The following is a 22,326-nucleotide window of genomic DNA, read 5'->3' on the forward strand; positions in this document are numbered from 1 at the left end:
ACATTAGGACAGAGATGTAACAGAGCACTCATCACAAATCATTCTAGACTTGGCAAAAAGTATGGCTACTGTTGAATTTATAACATGCTCTCTGCCACTGTTTTGCCACTGTGTTCTAATGAAGGTTATGTCCTCAAGACACCATCCATCTCTTTTTTCAGGAAGAAGGTGCCATGCTGGCTAATGAGTATTATGTCCTTTATTCTCACTTGTCAGATGTCATTCACTGCATTAATAGTTAATGTTATAATTGATATATCAACTGTTAAAACTTACTTAGCTTGAAGAAGAACCAAGGTATTCAAAATTCATCATTATATTTATTTTCTTTGAAGGGAAAATGGGAAACATCATATTTTTTTTAATGTTTCATCTGTTTCCTTCTACAATGTAGCCTACTTCAGTGGAAAACAAAAACGCTGGAATTCACACCTCTAGTACACCACCACCAGAGCCCCAGCTTGTAACAACTTCTGTAGTAGCGCTTCACCAACATAGAAACCTTGTAGCACTACTTTTTAAGGAATTACCCTTAATCACTTCAGTGAGAACAGTAGTTACTCTGCACTTTGGGCCACATAAATAAGGCAAAATTGCACTTCAACAAGGTAAATAGGAAAGAACTTAGACTAAAAAAAAAAAAAAAAAAAAAAAAAAAAGAAGAGGCACTTTCACCCTCAACTGCATCTTCTACGTGTTTCAGACATTCAAGGCTGTCCCCAGGATAGGTAACAATGCATTTCTAGTAACATTCTGAAGTCTAAGTGGCTAATAGATATGCACATAAACAGTCCATCTTGTAAGTACTATTCAAGATAGCTCGGAAAAAGGACAAAAAATATATCAATGCAACCAACCACATGGCTATAATTTAAACTGATGCTAATATATTCATATCAGCCATGGCCTACTCAGTTAAAATCCATTTATCACATCTACATGGATTATATGCAAAGGTAAAAAAGGTGGGATATGGGAGAAAAGTGAGAACACAGAACCATATTTCTTCTTGCTCAGACCTGTCAAGATAAAAAATAATACCACTGACATTTGAGCCAAATCATGTCACCGACTGAATTTGTAGCAAGTTTCAGTTCTATTTTGGTTATCCTCAAATACTATTTTGAAAGTGATATGAAGACCATTCCATGCATTGATGGAAAAATGAAAATTACCTAGTCTCAGCCTTTTCTGACTGGTCTCCCCAAATCACTTCAACACCTCTTGTTTCATACTTAGATTGCAAACCTTATGCATAAAAATTATCCTTTCAGTTTGCCAACAGAATGCGAAGCCCAGCAGCCTCCTGTGTGTAACATGAGTGCAGGCAATTAACAGCAGTGTTTAGACTGACTGATAGACGCATGGTAACAGTAGAGACTTCCCACCCAGGAAGCTGCAGAACAAGGATCAATGAATTAAAACCACCATCAAAAGAGTTGAGCAACAGTTTGACCAGGCCAGTGGTACCAACATCAACATCTAACATGGAAGACCTCTTTATGAGACCAGCGTTCATTGTTTCCTCAAGAGAATCCCTCTCAGCATCCCTGTTCAATGTGTAATCCCTACCCAGGAGGAAGAGCGTCACCTAGTGAAGCTTGAGCACCGTTTCTGGAGCACCTGCAGAATTCTGGGGTCCTGTTCATCCCCGACTGTTTCGCCATAGTCACCAGCTGGAGCAATTGGTGGTATAGCTCCCAAGGATACAGAGTATGAAGTGACAGAGCGAGGCAATGTTAATATTTTTCTCAGCACTTTGTCCTTGAACCTACTCCATATCCTTTAATACTGCCAAAAGTGACCAAGAATAAACCTCATATAATGATCTATTGAAATAAACTATTTTACAGGACACAAAGGATAGAATGCCTGTTTTAAGGGGAAGTAAGACGGATAGATCTTCAATACATTTAAAATTAAACACAGATATATCTTACATAAAGATGGCAAGTGAAAGCCCTGTGCTTTGCCCTGCACAACAGCGCATCTTCTTTTCTGTAATTTATAGTTAAGAGATCCTAAACTTTGAAATACAGAACTAGAAATTATTTTCAAGTCCAGTACCCTGAAATCAAAGTTAGCCCTTAATTTCTGGAGCAAAAAATACGTAAAGCAAAAGAATTCCAGAGCGTTGGCTATGGCTTGCGTCACCAGCTGTGCACCACAGTGTCTGTTAAAAGGCTGATGGCATGACAGTGACAGATGCATCACAGATAAATACAAGTACAGCTACATAAATAGAACATTTCCAGAGGCTTTTCTTCTGAATGTACCTCAAAACGAGATATAAACACTACCTCAATATAAGAACAGGACAGTGTGTTCAGTAAACTGCTGAACACAAATGTCAACATCCAAAAATAATGCTATAGAAGTGGAGTTGATGGTAAAGAGAAAGCAGGATCAGAACTATTTTTTTTCCATTCCAAACAAACCTAAGTGCTTCAGGTCACAACGGTCTGTAGAGCACCACATCGGTTAAAGTCTGAAAAGATTTTTCTATAGCAGAGGTACCATTCTTGCAACACAGATTTTTAAGAAATGAGCACAGATAAAGCACTGTATCAGTCATTCATCTTTCAAACAAGCCAAAGGTATTTCTCCTCACTTTTGGAAACCAAACCAATGCATTAACTTTACTGGGCATTAGTATGGCTCCTCTACTGTGATAGACACTGATATGCCCTCCAGATCACAGGAGCCAAAATCTAAATATTTCATGCAGGTAGTGCGATGACTCCACCAAGTCACAGACATGATTTATGAAAGGGTACTAAAAACCTTTAGCTCCTAGTGACTTGAATGAGAATTTTTGTTGCTTAGTAACTCTTAAAGAAACTGAGGCATTTGAAAACTAGTAATGCTGTGAGCAGCTGTAGGTTTATACAGAACTCTTGTTTATAGCATCCTGGTTGTCTAAAACTGCGTATTTCTAACTGTAGTACTTTACCATCTAATGTAGTACTTAGATGAACTTAAGGTACTCTGCACAAAGTACACAGATATTTACAGAATTGCACTTAGACTTGTTTAATTATGCCTCAGACCACCTATTTTACAGATGACACAACTAACATAAACTACTCGTGACATAAAGAAAATTTAGCATAGCCTTATAGGATACCATTCATTATTCACAATTAATTTTTGCATTTGCTACTAAGAAGCCATCCTGTTTCACAGTTTTGAACTTATGCCTGCAGCACTAAAATGCTAGCATCAGAGGTTTTGTGGTACAGCCGCAAAATGTTCTGTATTTTCTCCTCCATACAAGCAGAAGTGTATAACATAAAGAGAATTCTTACTCTAAAAGACCTGCCTCAAGTTTCTGTAACTTTGAGGGCTATTCTTAAGATTTTTCATTCTTGATATTGATTCTACATCAAATGCAATTGTATGGCTCCTGCTGATATCAAGAGATGCCATGAATCTACATCTGAGGGCAGAATCTAGCTCACAGAAGATTAATACTTCTTACTTTCTAGTTCAGAGAAGTGTAGGTGTTAAGAAGCACTAATATGTCTTTCAAAAGGCACTCAGTAAACTGCTTATTCATCCTGATATAAAAGGAAATCAGAAAAACTGTAGTTTTCCATCAGAATTAATGGTGCTTTTAAACAGCTAATCGAAATATTTCAGTGCAGTTCATTTTCATAACATGGAAGAAAATATACAATAGCGTTACATTGCATACATGAGATATTGTAACAAAAAATATTATCTATTTAAATACAAATTGTATATATATTTTAATACAACCATTTGGTCATGACGACTCAATTATGAATCAATAATCAATAGGTCTTAGGGCAGCAGGACTCTGCATGGCTGGGAGGATATGCATATGCTTATACACGCATGTACATTCACATTGTATAACCATCATCATCAAGAATAAATGGGAGAAAAAAAGAATTCCTTTGGTGTTACAGGGAGCAGTTTTCACTTTCAGCTAGATAACCCTTGTACATCTGAACTGCATTGTGAATAGATCATCTGTGTTTGCTATCTCATTCTCTGTGGCACAATCCTTACCCCCTAGAACTTCACACTACATTAGTCAAACAGGATTCAGCACAGGCCAGAGAAAGAAAGCAAGCACACAACTCCAGCAGAAGTGATGCACAGAAGCTAATACAGCTTCAAAATTCCCATTTTACCCAGTTTCAGTAAAAACAGTCCAAGAATGCCAGGAGAATGATCATTTCACTGTAATGGATAAATTTCCAACCAGATGGTTCTTGGTGCTTATTTGGCTCTTGACTGAGGTTTTTCAGATTTAAACCCGCACATGTTTGATATGAATACTACATGATAAATTCTTAGAGTCTTCCCCAAAAGGATTTCTTGTTTGAATGACACCATGGATCTAATAGACTTCAGTTTTATTTAACAGCTATCAAGATGTCCTCAACTGAGTAGAAATACTACAACTATAAAAATCTTGAAAAATAGGCCTCTTCATTGGAAAAATATGGATAAAATATACATTACAGTGTCATCTTTCCAGTTTCTAATCATCAGCAATAAACTTTTAGCCAGAAGTATATTTGAGGGAATAACAGTAAGAAGGCAATAACAGTAAGAGAAAGCAAGAGTGATGTCTCTGCTTTTTATTGCCCTGACCACCTTCACGGACAAAGCAGCTTCTCTAAAAATAAGCCAATAAAACTGTCTTCTCAGAGACACATCAAGCATTCCAACCTGAGAAAGATTCACAGCAGCATCTAACAAAGGAAGGTTTCAAACACAGATAAATAGACACACAAGCACAAAACCAGCCCCAAATTTTTGGAGGCTAAGTAGTCCAAATGCCACGATCCCATTCCTGTCAGTTAAGAAGTCTGTATGTTATCTAGTAAAAGCTTCCCCTGACAGTTGCAATGGATTTATGAGATGTTCCTATACCTGGTCCTACAGCTCTATTTCTTAGCCAGCCTGCTCTCCTGCACTAACCCAGGCTGTTCTCATGCCCTAAATGAAACTGCTGTTCCCAACTCTGCTTCTCAGACAGTTTAGCTCCAATGTTCCCTGTGGCTTCCCAGCCAGTCTCATTCCCACTGTATCTATTCCAGTTACTCTTAGAACCAACATGCACGTTAATAACTAACTCAACCTTTTTTATCACCAGCTTTCAGATGTAGCTGGTGGCAATCTCTCACCAAAAATCAAAATTCTCAGCTGATCCCTTCACCATGGGAAATTGCACATGTACTTTTTCTTCAATGCATCATCATCTCAAAGTTTCACCAGAAGATGTTTCCGTCTCTACTGGTACTAAGCCTACCCTCAAAGTTTTCTTCCCTTATACATTTTGGTAAGATTCATATTACCACTACTATAATCCAGACTTTTCTTGCCCTACTACTACAATCTGTTTCCATTAAAAAAAAAAAAAAAAACCAAACCAAAAAAAAACCCAGAAGGGAAAAAAGAACAGGAATAATGGAAGACATTCCAGGTAGTATTTTGCAGTCTTAGCCCTAATGGCTCCCTCTTCTGTAGAAAATAGTTTGCTCCATTTTTTACCAAAAATAAAAGGACTTTTAGTTTTTCCTCTGCTCTGAAAGGTCACTGTCACACCTCAGTTTACCCATCTGTAACACAGAGAATAGAACACATAGAATTCTATGTATCTCTTTCAAAAAAGCTTTATTTTTTAGTTATAGTTGAAAACCAGCTATTTTTCACACTGTATTACTATATGCCTGCACAGTTTACTTTTGCACAACACTGTGAGAAAAGTTTTAAAGCATGTTAAAAACAGTAAATAAATTCTGCTGTTTACTTTGGTTTGTTCTTTCTAGGCTGGACCTGGACTTTGTTTTGTTTGTTTTTAGTAGCTAGCGGCAATCAGGACCAAAGAGTCAAAATTCTCAGCTGACCATTTTACTGTGGAAATTAAGCCAAATTTCTTCTCTTTTAGCAGCTTTTACAAACTGATTTGAAGAAGTGGGTGTAAAGGTTCCTATACTAAAAGTTACAACTATGCTTCAACTGGTATAAGACTCCCAAATTGGGAAAATAACATATTTTTTAAAGTTGTATTTACATGCAAGTATTTTATTGTATTTAACAGTATAGTTCACATCAGCTTTGGTGGGGATCTGTCAAATATTATGGTATGATAGAGCTTACTATAAAAATTCCTGCAGTCCACAAAAATGTTTTAAGCCTGAACTAAAAGAAAACAAAACTCCAAAACAAACAATTTCTGCCTTGATATTGCACGTCACTCTCAACAGCATCATTGTTTCCATAGCTACAAATGTAGACTGCTTCAAAGGAAAGAAGCAGAGAAACTGAAAATGACAATGCACAATCAAAACAGGCACATACATTTTTCAGATGGCACATGTGGGATGGAGAAAGGAAGTAACATGGTGGCACAGAATGCTGTGGGGTTTTTGCATTTGACAGTAATGCCAGTGATACGAGCACATCAAGCTCTGAACAGGAAGCAGCAGTAAACCTCTCACTGCAGTATCACTTGATGTATTTCTACACCTAGTGGAAGGAAGAGGAGAACAGAAAGGACAGAAAATACCAGCAGGAATCACCAAAACAGAGCAAGTGCCCTTCTTGCTGATACAGCCACCTGCAGACTCAGACACTTTTTTTTTAATCGAGTTTCCTTGGAATTATCAGTCATTCTATATAGTTGTGAAGACAATCAAATCCTTTATACTGCTTTTCTTATAAATTATGACAAAATTTAGATACACACTACACTGAGTACTAACTATAACCATTCCAGGAGAGGATACAGCAAAGCGAATCTGCACAGAGGATAGATACAAAACACGAGGGTGAGAGCATACAGAGAAACAAAAGGCACTCTACAGGATCCAGCAACTATTCTGTCCATCTCTATTAAGTTCTTGCTCTCTAATTTCCCTGTGCAAAAGCCTACTTCACTATCTACCAGTTACTCCAGGACTGGACAACACCCTCATAACTTATTGGATAGAAAGGTAAATTCTTTTCGTCCTACAGCAGGAATTCATGAGGTTCACATATGTGGACCTTTCCCCATCAATTCTATAATGATGAGTGTTGGAATAATACCAAGACCACCAACCAGCCTCACACCAGTGCCACTCTTCTTCGAAGAAGAAACAGCATAATCTGGAGGTACAGTGTAATTTAATATATAAAATTTTAAATAAATTTATAAACACAATAGGAAAAAACACACAAACCCCTCACACACTACTTATCTCTAGAACCTTAGAGCACCCTGACTTTTCCTACTTAATAAAGTAACAAACAAGATACCTTCATAGATTGTCATGACATATTTAGAAATGTATAGTATCAGAGTGATTCTTCCCTTCTCAAAGTGATTGACGGAACTTAGAAAAATCCACCTAAAATGTCCTTCCTTAGACTCGCAGGCTCTCAGGAATACAGTTAACCATGATACCATTTTCTTCCAACCATCTTTTTTAGGGAGCAGTTGATAAAGGTCACATGAGAGCACAGTATTATCTGCAGACTACACTGGAAGCCACCTCTGGTGGAAGCAGAGGAGAGGAGAGTGGTTATTAGAAGATGGTGTCACTATTTGCTCACATGTTGTCCCTGCATGGCTACTGCTCATTTACAACAACACTGGAAAGTGTTGTGCTTTGGAGGTGTGGTTTCTATGAAGAATATCAGATCATGATAAACTAAGGAGTTTGAGATTACAAATCCAGTCCTCATCATACATGAGTACTGGTATATATAACCTTCCACAATTGTCACAGAAACAGAATAAACACCTCATTATCTTTATTAGAACATTGAAAGTCCCACAGTTAGTGATTCTAATGAGACTTGGCAAAAGCTATTTTAATACTTGGGGCAGTGAGGTAGGTAGAGGGCCAAAATCTCAGTCACAAGAATATTACCTTTCAGACCAGGATAATTTTATTTCTATGAAATAAAGCTATCCGCTCTCAAATTAAGCTAGTTCAGACAGCAATACAATAACCATTAAACTTGCAAATCAGAACTCCTAATACTTGCAGCATATGTTTGAATAAAAAGTAAGCAAAGCAGAGACCAGATTGATAAACAAAGGTTTAGCAAGAGCAGTAGTAGGTCTAAAATAGAAGCTCCTCACAGAAAATTCTTACTCTTTTAATTATTTGTGCAGAGATTAATAATAATAATAATAATAATAATAATAATAATAATAATAATAATAATAATAAATAGAGGCAGGTTAGGCTCTGAAACTTGAAAAAGCTTCACTTGAAAGGCCCACAGTATGGGCCTTCTACTACACTACTACATCTCAAGTTTCTTCCCTAAGACTAGCTTGCAGCAGCAAGTTAGTGTTGCCAAAATGAGATTTCTGCATGAAAAATTTGTGATGTTAAAATACTATGGATTCTCTCATCTCTTTTAATTGCTAACTGGAATGGACTCTGTCAAAGAAGAAGCGAAAGGAGGGGTTTTACATTTTTCAGATTTGCCTCAGGCTAGCAGCAGAAAAATTCAGGACTTTTTCTAAGGTATGTCAGTGCCAATGATGTGTCACATGTCATTACTTTATAATTAGGCTGATAGACAAAAAGAATAATGCAGCTGACATTCTATTAAAATAAAAATTATTCCCCAAGGCATAAAAACACTGACATGAGCATCTTAAAAGGCAGAGTAAAAATTATATAGGGAACTACTTATCTGTGCTGCTATCTTTTCCAGATTCAAATAAGAATTCTAAGTTATGTATGTATTGAATATTTAATTCTCCTATGCTGTTTTTTTTTTTTTTTTAATTCTTTTATGAAAGCAAAGTCTAATGAAACTCTTTTCTGGCTAGGAATAAAAGCTCCTATGAGAGTAAGAGACTATTTATGCTCTATATGACTTGAGATTACAATTTGATTATCAATTGTTCAATTCTTCAAATAAGCAACTAATCAAATAACAAATACATTTTAAAAAATAGAAAAACATCCTCTTTTTGTCAAGTGTTTGAAATTTACTTAGAGCACAATAGGGATTCTAATAACAACTCAGCCTTAAAAACCAAATTTGAAAACTCTAGAACTTCATTCTGTATAGAATTTTCTATCAAATGCTCCTGACAGAATCAGGATTTAGGCAACGCAGAGCTGTAACTCCATGTAGTTCAGAATATACTTAGTTCAGATTGTGTCTGGAAGTTAGACAGACTAGCAGAATGACTAGATTACAAAATTGTGGTTTATAGCCAAAATAACAGTCTTCACTCAGCACAGCCAAATTTTAGCTCTTCATTAACAGAAGTAAGAGATGTCCCACCTATTCTTTGCAAGTACTGATATCACAAAATGTGTGCTATTCCATCTCTTGATGTATAAACCACTGGAAGAAAACATTTCCACCTTTGTGAATTTCAGCAACATTGTCCAAAATATAAGACTTCAAATTCAGTTCGGACTGAATCCAGCCAATAGCATGTTTATATTTGTTCCCAAAAATTGTTAATACTTTTCCAGTTGGCCAAAAAAGAGAGTCCTTCATGAAGCTGTCAGATCTAGTTCTTTGTTCACATGATGCTTTCATTCCCAACACAATGACAGACAGAAAGAGAAGTATTGTGTTTTCAAATGTATGGCAAGGAATCCTGTCATTTAGTTGTTCCTATTAAAGAATTATACTCAGGGATGATACATTCTAAAGTGAAATTATTTCCACTTGACTACCCTCCTCTTATGTTCTAGATGCAGAATTTAGACCATGTTTGCTTACAGTACATCCTATTTCAAGAAAAGGCAGATGACTTTTTTGAAAAGTTTTCTATTATTTTGTTGCCCATTCCTTGAGTAATGCCAAAGGAAGGGCTACTTAGTTTTCTCTCGATACTTGAACACAGTGTGCATAATCTGAAATTCTCTTTAATGCACCATACTACAAAAATAAGTAGACAAACAAAAACAAATAGGGCAGGTAATGCTGTAGAAGGTCAGTATTTTTCAAAGTTTAATACTCATAGCACCACTTGCACTTCAGTGACAACGAGGGAAGGACCACTGCTGCACTGAAGGATGCAAATTCATATCATCCCTCTACAGATATATCGCAGAGAACAAAAGAGGTGTTTGACGTCTTGATTTGCTGAGCATACACCACAGTGGTGTGTCCTATTCCCACTCCTCATTTTCAAATCTCCCCTGCATCACCAGGACTCTCATCACTTGCCTCAGCCATTCCATTCAATCTGCACACTGCTCAGAGGCGATGCTGCCCACAGGCAATGATAAATTTTGGCATGAGGTCATAATAAATACCATAGGTCACAAGTTTTATCACAAATTTTACCAAACTCACCACAGGAAGAGAGAAATAGTTTCTCTGTGTTGCCCATCTGTGTAGCAAATAAGCTGAGAAAAACCTTTTTTCCAGAATTGAAGTAAATGGCAAATGTGGAAAGATTCTGTTTAGAAAGATCAAAAACCTATAATGAACAATATAAGATTTGGCATACTGCTTTTCATATATGCAGCATGTTTTCATGTATACAATTGCCTTTTGGAACACTTGTGCTGTTAATAGCAAGGTAATCTTAGCGCATTCTTAGAAGGATAACCACAGTTAGGTTCATAAATTCATTCACTTATGTAAAAGGAGCCTAATTTCACAAAATAGCAGATACAACAAACTAAGTGAAATCAGCAACATATCTGAAAATAGGAAGAGGAAAAAAGCATGCATCAGACTTCAATTTGAGACTATTTTTTATTTTCTGGGAAAAGAACACTTACCACAGTTACTGATGATACTTCACCTTTAAGACTAAACTGAGCATATATCAGATGCTTTCTATTACAGTTAACTTGTAAGGGGAAAAGTCAATGCCTCTAACAAAGTAAAAGTATTGATTTTTTCCACCTGATAAAAACAACCACAAACAAGTTAGAAAGCACTGTGTTCTAAGAATAAACAAGTAGTTGTATAATTACTTATTTCAGTTTGCAACAGCAAAATTATTTTTTTCTCTATTATTATTAGAAATTATTATGCTTTTTTCATACCTGCAATTAATTCTATATTAAAAAATGTATAAGGGCATCTCAGAATCTCCAAGAATTTACTCTCACTTAAATTAAAGCAGCATAATCACCAAATAAGCCTCATTATTACAGTTCAATACCTGGAAATTTTGTGTTGATGTTGTTGGAATAACTACATTAGAAGTCTTCCCAGAGAAAAATTCTGGAGTGTATGTGTTTGGGGTTTTTTAAGTTGTGGCAATGGCAGATAAATGAGATCTTTAATCAGTTTTTCCCCTCACATGAAATAATTTAATGGTTCCAATTTCCCTGCACGAGACAGAAATACTGCATTGTACAGTTAATATTTAGTTTTAATAAATAATAATTCATTTTACAATTAGACTTTACAAGTGAACACTTGACCTCAAACATGTTCCAGTCTCTGGCACATCACCACCATCATGCATTATACGTGTCAATGCAGAAGGTGACTGAAATACATCAAGTATCTCAAACTGAAAAGCAGCTGTTTCTGAACAAGATGCAATGTTGATGCGTGCAGATTTTACCATTTCAAATAACACGTACAGTCATTTCTCTATTCAAGAAATTGGAGAGAAACAGCAAAAATAATGGCTTCACTTGCTAGGCAAAAGAGTCCAGGACTTCACTTTCCTCAGCTTCTGAAAAATACAAAGTCTTACCTTTCTGTACACCAGCATGTTTGGGGATTCATCAGCCACCCCATTGCTGCTTTGACCATAATTATTTCCTTGTGCCATGTCCCACAAATTTGATCCGCTTTTGGATGTTGCACTGTAAAAGGTAAAAGTGGTTTCAATAGGGCATCGCCTCACGTCTCTTTGCTTCCCTGATGATTAATGGACCTGACTTTCTACCAACATGTTATTAAAATCAGTGTATGCTCTTACTCCAACAGATATTTACATTGGAGCGAAGCTGCTAATTCACCATTTACTGTCATTGCTGTCTTGTGCCGGTAAATAATGGATGTAACGTGTTGATCTAATTTAGACGTAAATGAATTGTCACTCGGAACACACCGCTAACCACCACATCGCACAGACGCCTCCTCACAAAGCGCTCTTTCCTCCTCTGTACGGGCTTCACCAAGGGACGCTCTGCACCTTCCAGGCCAGTTTTGGGGGAACTGACTCGGCCCATGACGTGTATTCAGCAGTGCCGTCTGCTCACGGCTCGGGTCGTAGCAACTTTCACAACATTCAGACGCACAAAAAACGAACCACACGCTTTGAACTTCCCTGTAATTCACCAGCACATCTGTGCTCGTACGTACGCCGGGCCAGGGGAGCAGGTGACGAGGGAAAATGAAGAAACAAGCCAGAACACAGTTCCGGTTGCTTTCACCTACTTTCATCGCACTTTACAGCCGAACACCGGCTCCCTGCCAGCCCCGTCTCCTCCCCGCCCTCCCCCGGGTCACACGGGAGCTGCACTAAGCAGGAGCTCGGATCATGCCGTAGCTCCGGCTTTGCACGCAGGTGTAAGAATGTGCTCCATCTACAGACCACACCGGCGGATGCGGAGAGCCCGGAGAACCGCCGAGCCCCGCTCCAAGCACTAACCTCCCGAGCCCTCCCCAGCCCCCCAGACCTCTCGTGTTCGGGCTTCGCTGCCCCCCGTCAGCCGGCCGGCCCGCGCTGCCCCCGCACCGCCCGCCGGGGGTGCGCGGCTCTGCTCTGGGCGGCCAAAGGCCGGGCGGACCGGCTCGCCCGCGGGCAGCCCGGCGCGGAGCCCGGCGCGGCGCCCGCAGTTCCAGCACCGCGGACAGCGGCGGCAGCGGCGGCACCGCCCGGGGGCCCGGCGGGAGCGGGGCCTCGGCCCCGCCGCGGGAGGCGCGGGGCGGGGGCGCGGAGGGGCGCGGAGCCCGCCCGCTCGGTTACCTCCTGGGCCAAGGTCACTGCGCGCTGGCCGCCGCTCCTCGCCTCCTCCTGCTGCTCCTGGCGCGCCCCGCGCGGTGGGTCTCAGCCGGCAGCGGGCGGAGGGACGCGGCGATCGCTCATCACACACACGCACACACACGCACTGCGGGCGGAGGCGCTGCTGCCGCTGCCGCCGCCGAGGCTGCGGCTCTCCCGTGCTCTGCCGGAGCGGCGGCAGCTCAGCTCCCTCCCCGCAATGGAGCGGCCGTCACGTGGGGAACGGGCACGTCAAAGGTGCTGCCGCTGCCGCCGCTCCTCCACACAGCAGCAGCCTTCCTCCTCCTCCTTCCCTCTCCTCCTCTTCCTCGGCGCTCTCGGCTCCCTCACCGAAAACAGCGGCCAAGAAACTGCAGCTGCCAGCAGACCTGGCAGCAGCCCCTGTAAATGGGATTAGGCAACACTGGAGGGCTGAGCAGGAAGAGAATGTGGGCTAATGGGATAGGGGAGGGAAGGAAAGGGGGAGTTGGTGGGGAAACTGTGTCGCCTCCTTCATATTTCTTTACCGACAGCAACAGGGAATCTGCCTCTTCCTCTGTCTTATGCTGGACACCTCATGTATTTTTTTCAGTGAAAACTAGGGAGAGCTTGTGCTCTGCTGGCACTGAAGACTTCCCTGAGCAGTGAAACAGAGAGAGCAGAAAACAAGTCTGTTTCACGCAGATAGGAAGAAGCCCTGAGGACACCTCAAGACACCCTCGGGACTGTTTTGCTATGTCCTAGGCAACTGCCTAATTTGTGAAGGCCTCGCACTGGCCACGATAAAAGAAAAAGATCAGGTCTGTCAGTCTTACTTCCCCATCACATGCAGACAAGAATACTTTGCTTTTGCAAGAGGGTTGAAATTCCCAGGACTCAACATTCGCAAGAACACAAGATACTTAAGAGGTTAAGCTTTGGTATATTCCCATTTGAAAGTGTCTTTTCTGGAAACAGTAACTCTTATGACAAGAATGATCTTGCAAAAGAATCCTCTACTGCACACTGCACCTTGTGGAGTGTGTGCTGGTAAATCACATAACTCAAGCAGAGAGGTTTCCATGCATACTGGGTCATCTTCACCCTTACTTGTTCTACCTCTCTCACATCCCAGAGAGCCTCAAACCAACATCATCCTGCAGGAAGTTTATTATCAACTACTTACTGCAGCTGCTTTTAAGTACTCTTTCAAGCTGCCACAGATGCCTTCAGATACTTTAACAGAGGATGTGGTAAATCAGCTTAGGCAACGATAGGGAGTCACGGTGGCCATAACAAGATGAAGGAAAAAGGATAGAGCTGATCTGGACTTCTTGGAGAGCTGAGGAAAGGAAGACATAAGTTTGATAATGGTCCTAGAATGAACACCAGAATAAAGAAAGGTCATCTCCATCCCGAATAGGAATGTTTTTCAGGGAAAGAAGTAGTAAAAGGTGAAATGACACAGTAAGAACCATCAGCTCTGTTCAATGAGATCCACTGGCAGCAAAGAAAAGGAGCTCTGTAGCAGATAGATATTGAGTTTCTCAACTTTGATAGAGGAGACTAATTTAGCACATCACAAGGAAAAGGAAATGTGAAAACAAATGGTGTGGGAAAGAGAGAACTCTGGAGTTTTGAGGTGGAAGAGAACAAGGGAAAGAATTCAACAGCATGAGCATAAAGTGAAGAAGTATCAGTGTTGAAAGTAGTTGGCAGAGGAATTTATTAAACCAAAGAATAAACAGAGAACTGAGAAAAAAGACCTGTTTCCCACTAAAATTCACTTGACATGCAGTAGCATCTTGGTGAGGTTACTAAAGTCAGATCAAAATATTAATCTTCCAATAGATTCTCTGATTCAGCCCAGCCCACTGTTGAGAAATGGGAACCAGCAATAAAGATCTCAGTCTCTAATTTCCCTAGCTTTCACACAGACATCCCAGACGAGCAGCACTGCAGTGTTCAGAGCTCAGTGATTTGACTTTGTAAGTCTGACAGGTGCACTAGAAGACAAGGGAAATGCCTCCCAAGATGTGCTAAGAACACAAGTGACACCCTTGTGGTTGTATGGCATCAAAATAAACTCAAAATCTTATTTATCAGACAGGTGTCTAAATTTCTTTTTCAGAGTAAAATGGGAACTGCACAAAATATAATTCAAATATAATTTTACCCTTAAAGATGGATAGGAGGAAAATCCTTAAAAATATTGATAGTACACGTATTCTTTCCACTTGCTCTGCCAGCCAACACTTAACATTGTAATTGTGCTAAAGGGCATAAAAATCAAACACTAGCAAGTTTCCAAAAATACCAAATATTTGTTTTCTTACTCTGCCTCTTTTTGTTGCTAATGTAAGGGAGAAAAGAAACCCCCATAAAATGAAACTCTTTTGTACTACAGTTCTTGGACTACCTACATGAAGTTGTTCAAAATATGACTTCAAACTGCCTACTTTCTGTAAGGTATTCTGCAAATAGATCTTGGTAGCAGTTATGTGTCATTGGAAAGCTCCCCAACAAAGTGACTAATTTAGGCAGCAACATTTTCCAAGCTTTTATTTTCTGAGAATGTCCTTAAAACTAAGGACAGAGGCATCCCCAGCTGAGTTAGATTTTGGCCATGCTGCCTCCAATTTTGCCTTTGCTTTAACTTTGTTTTAACCATTCTGATTATTTTGCAAGTAAAACACAAACTCCTATACTAATAGGCAAGGTTTATATATTTTCTTCAAAAATAATCAAATTTTATTAATATAAATGCCATTCTGAAGCAGAGCAATTACTTGGGCCCACTGAAGTTAATAGGTGTTTCTCCAGGAACATCAAAAGGAACTGTATTCCACATAGTTTTTAATCTTGTCTTCAGAACCAGAGGAATAACTTAAAAATCTCAGTGATGTATCTCACAATTACAAACTTCCTATACTGAAGCACACCAAAATTTTTTCAACTTCACCAGCATGTCCACTGTCTAAATGAAGTAGAAGCTCTGAACTCTAATGAGGTTAAACAGAAGAGAAGATCAGAAACAACCCAAGAGAATTTCTTTTTGCCACCACTTTGTAGTGAAAGAGACCCTGGGCTGGACTACTACCATAAATGCAAGTAGAAAGAAAATAATTTCTTTACAAAATATGTAACAGGATATTCTCATTCTATTGTAGTTGGGTGTTTTTGTTCAATGGCCTATAAAAGGCTTTCGTTTATAAATTACTTACACATCTTTCCCATGTTGAAAGTCATCACTTATCTCATATACAACCAGCATTAGCCTCCCCAGAAAGCATGGTCTGCCAGAAGAGGAATGGCCTTTTCAAAATGCAAGGCAAAACTACTCATTAATAAAACAAAGATGATGGGGAAAGGCTGCCAAGGGGCAGCTTTATCTAACGAGGCAATAAAGTACACATGATTGAGCAAGGTAGTGACTACAGTTTCTGTGTTTAGCTTGCACTGTCAGTACAGCTCAGGTACTCCAATAACATCATATGCACGTGGCATTTTTAAGTAAAAATATTATGTCAGGATGTGTACAACAATCTATCTGGACATGATCAGAAATTTTTCTCTCTGTCCTGCTGGCCAATGCTGTAGCATTATGTCAGTATGTGTACAACAATCTATCTGGACATGATCAGAAATTTTTCTCTCTGTCCTGCTGGCCAATGCTGTAGCATTATGTCAGTATGCTGCCTATATCCATCAATTTATCTTGTCTTATGCCTAGACTAAATGTTCCTTGGAGTAAAGACATGCTGGGCAAGCTCTTAGCACAGCATGATCTTGTTCCATGACAAGTTTTTAAAGCTTTAGAGCATTATAAGCAATCACATTCAAATTTACTGAAATAATGTAAACATGCTGGTCGACTAGGCTCTAAACACTGACATGAGCTAATACTGTGCTACCTTAAAGTATAAGACCCGGATTTTTTTCGCTCGCCGGTTAAGCGCAGAGACAATCCGCTTACTTTAATTGAACTCATATATTTGTGACCCTACCGAACCACAAGTGTTTCACTGCCAGGCTCTGAGCAGGTACCTAGTGATTCTAGGCCCAGTCTTTGGCCTTTTTGATGAGATCTGAACACCTGCTCCTTCAGGAGTGAATTGCAATCAATCTATTTAATGTAGGTCTTCAAATGTCATTGCGATGATTACAGGTTGCAGTATATATTTTCTAGAACTGAACCCAGGACTGACTTAGAAACTTCACCACTTCCTTCATGGCACTGTTTTTAAGCTCTAGGAATTTTGTTTGTCACCTACCTTCCAAACCAATTGAAACGTTAATTACCTTTGTCAATTTATGATGCTGATGATCAAAGCTATTGCTACTCTGACAGTTAGGGACAGAGTTAATAAACAACAAAAAGATGGTTTCTAAAACATAAAAGAAGGAAGTAGCTAAAAAGAGATCTGGATTTAACAAAAAGAATTCTGATCTGACAGAAAAAAAAAATGAGTCATGGACAGACAGTTTCACAGGAATGCAAAATTATTAGAAATAAGGAAAGCCCCTATTTCCATAATCTTTTTTTTTAAGTAATGTATATATATATGTACACCCCCACAGAGAAAACAGTACAATTTATACTTCGAACTTTAATGGAACAAATTTTATCCCTTACTGTTATTGTAATAGAAAATCCACAGCTACATAGAATTTGATATCAATATAGTAGCCCACCAAAGCTATCCATGGGAATCCAACAGCTTCTCTAGACAAAGCAGAACAACCTCAAGCAGTTACACTGCAGTCCTGACAATTTATCCAGTTCTAACTTCACCCAAAAGAGGGCAGGCTTTCTCAGGCAAAGAGAGAGGCTACGGTAGCTGGCTGACACACTACTACGATTTTTTTCTCCACCTAAGAGTTACCACAGCTGGCTATACTCCACCATTTCATCAAAAAGTGGGAGTGTTTACAGAAATGAAACATAGCACATCACATTCCTTCAAAACTGCCTGGAAGACCTGTGATTAAAAAGTCCTGATCCTACAATAAGTTACAAGCTGGAGAAATCAATCAGGCATGGAAGAATAGAACTAATCTGCAGGGAAAAGAAAAAAAATATATGGAGGTTTGAGTAAAATTTGGATCTCATCATACCAACATCCTTGACTCAAGAACTTGACTCAACTTCTGAATCCTGGTCTTCCAACTTGCAAAATAGCTCTTGGGGATGCTTTTTCATTTTGTGTAAAAATGTTATTATTGACACAGAACAAATCCTGAGTTCACAAAATGGGGTATTTTGTCTCTGCTTCAGATAAAATAATTAAAATAGGAGTGTATTGCTCTCAGCATTTCCTATCACTTGGTATTTACAACACTCTCCCCAGAGGAAGAGATGAGCAGTTTATAGGTTAATATTTACATCTTCACATGCTATATACTTCACATAGGAGTGTCCAATTACTGAGCAACTTCATATAAAGTAAGGAAAGAAAACACAGTGATTGTGGTTTTGTATATTTAGCTACAATGCTTTTAGACCAAGCTACTAGCTTAATTCAATCTGACAGTAGTCTCAGGTTAAAAAAAAAAAAAAAAAGGTTTGGGGTTTTTTTTGTGACTAAACCAACAAAAAACTCCAATAAACCAAGGAACAGGCTTTTTACCTTCATTCCTCAAGAAAATCACTCAGGCAGGCCTGATTCATAGGACAGTACTTGCTCAGATCAAAATAGAATAAGCCACTTATTAAGGATTAGTTAGGAAGAAGACATTGATTTAGAATCCTTTGGCATGAAAGGACTAGAGAAAGGAGGACTCAGAAGCCCTGTAAAGGGAGGGGGGAAAAAGCACCATGTATGAGAATGCCATGGTTACAGACCAGAACAGATTAATTGTCAAAAGACCTCATAACAGAATTAATGGCAGACACTGAGAACTAGCTAGAGGAATAATTTGTGTGGCAAAGAACTGAGCTGATAAATAAAAATAATGCAGCAGAAGAAAACAAGGAGAAAACAAACAAAATCTAAAAACCGTCACACTGGTCACAGTTAGCAGGGGGTGGTTCTGGCAAGCTATTGAAATAGTTTTGGGGGAAGATATCTTGAAGTTTTCATAAGGAGAGACGAGGGAGCAACTGAGAAATTTTGAAAAGTAAAATTTGTCCCTTATTGTATCTGATCTCATCCTCTATATACAGAGACAATTTCTAGGAGCTCCTGTTAAATAGGTAAATGCCGAAAACACAGAACACAGGCTGACTTTTGCTGGTTTTTGTCAGTTCTCACAGGTGTTTTCTCTTACTAAGTAAGAATTTTTCTAAAACACACATTTTAGACTGCAAGATAAGCTTACACATACCACTAAAGTACGAAAAACTGCGACAGCTATCAAGCCAGGAAATAGCTTCAAATGTTAGCAGCACACCATCCTAGGTAGCCTGCAAGTAGCAAACTTGCCTATGCAAGCTACTACTGAAATTGCCCACTTTGCTCATTCCCTCCAGCAATCAGAGTTGATGTGACTTAATCTCATTAATTCACTGAGCTGAATGCACTGGAGAAAAAGAGAGCTCAGCAGTTTAACAGGCTTCGTTCATCATTTTTCTTTCCTTCCCCCACCTTTCATTTTGAAGTTCCCTCTATCATTCATGAATTCCCTGCCTCATATCCACAGACAATGTAATAAAACAGCTTTTTCCCCCAAGGTTGCTTTGTTTTTCTAAAGATTTAAATCAGCCAGAATCAATTTGCTGATTGTGCATCACAAACTGAACCAATCTACATCCATTTATATCCAAGTACACAATAAATACAGTCATTCTCTCACAGGAAATGAACGGAGTTTTCATTCTTCTAAACTCTACATAGCATTCAGGCTAAAAGGAGAGCTTTATTTTTTAAATCATATTCTCCAGAAACTCAAAGGACTAAAAATTACAAAAAGGAAATAAGCAGGTGTCTGTGTTGGCTAAATAGTCCCATTTAACAAAAACAACAAAAAAGTAATAGAACCACAAAATAGGGATGTGGGCTTGCTGGGTCTTTTTCAAAACACATTATAAACTCAAGTCCTTCCCAGAATGCACTTCTTACCACAAAGATTGTTTTACTTCAGCCTACAAGATTATTAGCAGATATTCAACTTCAATACAATTTCTCCAATGTTAAAGGAAATGTCCTTCAATTCCAAAGTATAGATATAGTTTAAAGCAGTTGGCTGAGAAAACAAACTATATTTATTTTTTAAAAAGCACACCAAACCCTTGGCTGTATTATCTCTAAAATCATAACAAGCTATTTATTTTTGAAAAACAGTGTATCTAAACTAGATAGATTTAGTACTTCAAAGCAGTGAGTCAGAATACTTTAGACAGTCAAGAAAAGTCTCACAAAAATCCTGTATCATAATAGTTGCCTCAGCTTTCAATATTTGAGAGTCAGTGAGTAAAAAATGCATCTTTCTCAAATTATACTGTAATATCAAGCCACTTTGCAAGCAAGGAAAACTAAGTAACCTTGACCTCATAGCCTGAAATGCCCAGGCAGTGAGGTAAAACAAGAAGGAAATTAAAATATGCAAGACATGCAGGAAAAGAAATCTAATTTTGTGTCCTCTCTTTGCAAACTTTCTGAATTTTTGTACTATGCACAGTATCATTCTCTAGTTAAAGAACTGCTTAACACAAGGATATATGCATTTGGCTTTGTCACTAGATTTTACTTCAAATACAAGAAGCAGACAGTGAAGCCTGATGAGGTATGTGACAGATAAAATGCTTAGCATGAAAGAATTATTTTCCCCCTAATATAGCAATTGTTAAAACTTGATTTTTTGCAAGAGAATGGAGACAGACAGAAGGAGGAAAATAAACTGGTATTAAAGAAAGCAGAACTTTGTTGTGCTAGATGGGGAACTAAAATTTTATGCAAGACTATCAGGTGACTGGCATGAGATTTGTATAGCATAAAGACTTATCTTGTATGGGAGGAGAGAAAGCTATTTAGCCATTGGCCTGGGGATAACAGAAGAGAGAGAGATAGGGGCAAATGAATAAAGAGGTCCTAATAGTGAAGGCAGGAAGGTACCATGATTACACCCAGACTGAAAAATGTTCCACAGTGGGGAAGGACAGTACTACTTATTTAATAAGGAAGCAGAGTGAAATCAGATTTCACTATCTCAACGAGTCTGTATGCCAAATGAAATTTGTGCAGCTTCCAATGGTAAAGCATGAGAATGGACTAAGATGGGAGAGAGGAAGCAAGGAAGATAATTCAGAAAGAAAGAATTGATCCCCTTTCTCTGCAAATTGGTTAGCTTTTCAGGGTAAAATTAATGAAATAAAAACTAAAACTAAATCTAAGAACATTGAAAAAAAAAATGAATGCTATAGAAAAGAAGAATGCACCTGGCTATTCACTTCAATAAAGAAAAGAAAATTAAGATGAGGCTCAGGGAGTCATAGGAAACCAAAAGACTTGGAGATTCAACAAAAAAAAACAAAACAAAGACCAATATAGGTACAGAGCAGAAAGAGTCCATTGTTACCAGGCAAGAACAACCAGTCTTTAGTTGGTAACATCTATTTCCTGACTATAAATAACAAGGGAACAAGTTCTGAGCAACTTTCAGATGGGGAGAGCATATATCTAGGATAGATATCTAGCATATATCTAGTTTATATCTAGGAATAAGTTTATCTAGCAAGGAACAAAACTGGCTGCAAAATATGAAAAGCTGATTTATTAGTCTAAGCCACAAGAGATTTCAGGGAGTTCTCTAAAGACAGAAAAAGCCACAACAGGGACTCCAAAAACCTGAGTAAATGGCTTTTATGTGTCAGAGGGAACTGAAATTTACAGTCATAAACTCATAGCAATGTTCATAGTTCTTTCACACTTCCTCTCTTATGCATCTTGTCATCTGATAGCGCTACAGGATGCTAATGCAAAGGTTCTACCCTGTCTGTTTGACCTCAGGGTACTACTTGTTCTACATGCACCAGTCTGGATATGTAGTATATGCAACAGATGTCATTTTATGCCATTACAATGCACTTACATCTAGCATAAATTCATCACAGAAAGTGGTTTCATATTTGATAGTGGAAGAATAAACAGAAGTGAAATCTGCCTTCAGCTCGGTTCACCTCAGACCAAAAGCTCACCAAGCAAAAAGCAGCAATCAAGATACTTCCTTTGGTGTGCAGCAGACATTCAGGAGTAATTCAATTAGGTCCACAGACTCAGCCACAGCTCTTCCCAGTTGATTTCATGTTTCCTTTCTGAGTTCTTTGGAGTTTATTTCTACGGCCATATTACCATTTCAGTTCTCATCAATCGGAAATATTTTTCATTCTCCTAAAATATCAAAATTTGCAAACACATAAGAGGAAGGACCTTGAAATATGGAACCAACCCTGCAATTTAGACTGATAATACCTTGCAAAGCAGCAATCACTT

At 38.8% G+C, this 22,326-nt stretch overlaps 1 protein-coding gene across 7 annotated transcripts in view; it reads right to left on the bottom strand.

The window, feature by feature from the left end:
* The window catches only part of RGS7 (regulator of G protein signaling 7), a 265,432-nt gene that overhangs the window by 222,924 nt on the left and 20,182 nt on the right, over positions 1-22,326 (bottom strand). For 5 of the 7 annotated variants that reach the window (XM_069010378.1, XM_069010375.1, XM_069010374.1 and 2 more), the window contains exons 1-2: positions 12,902-13,112; positions 11,681-11,792 (exon numbers count right to left, since the gene is read on the bottom strand). The exons of 1 other annotated variant lie outside the window; for it this stretch is intronic. In XM_069010378.1, the coding sequence (XP_068866479.1) occupies positions 11,681-11,758 (78 nt within the window). In that variant the 5' untranslated portion in view covers positions 11,759-11,792; positions 12,902-13,112. Of the gene's footprint in view, positions 1-11,680; positions 11,793-12,901; positions 13,113-22,326 lie in introns of those variants that run through there. One more of the 7 variants, XM_069010382.1, reaches the window with a different exon arrangement.

The sequence above is a fragment of the Aphelocoma coerulescens genome, chromosome 3 (assembly GCF_041296385.1).
Source record: "Aphelocoma coerulescens isolate FSJ_1873_10779 chromosome 3, UR_Acoe_1.0, whole genome shotgun sequence".
NCBI lineage: Eukaryota > Metazoa > Chordata > Aves > Passeriformes > Corvidae > Aphelocoma > Aphelocoma coerulescens.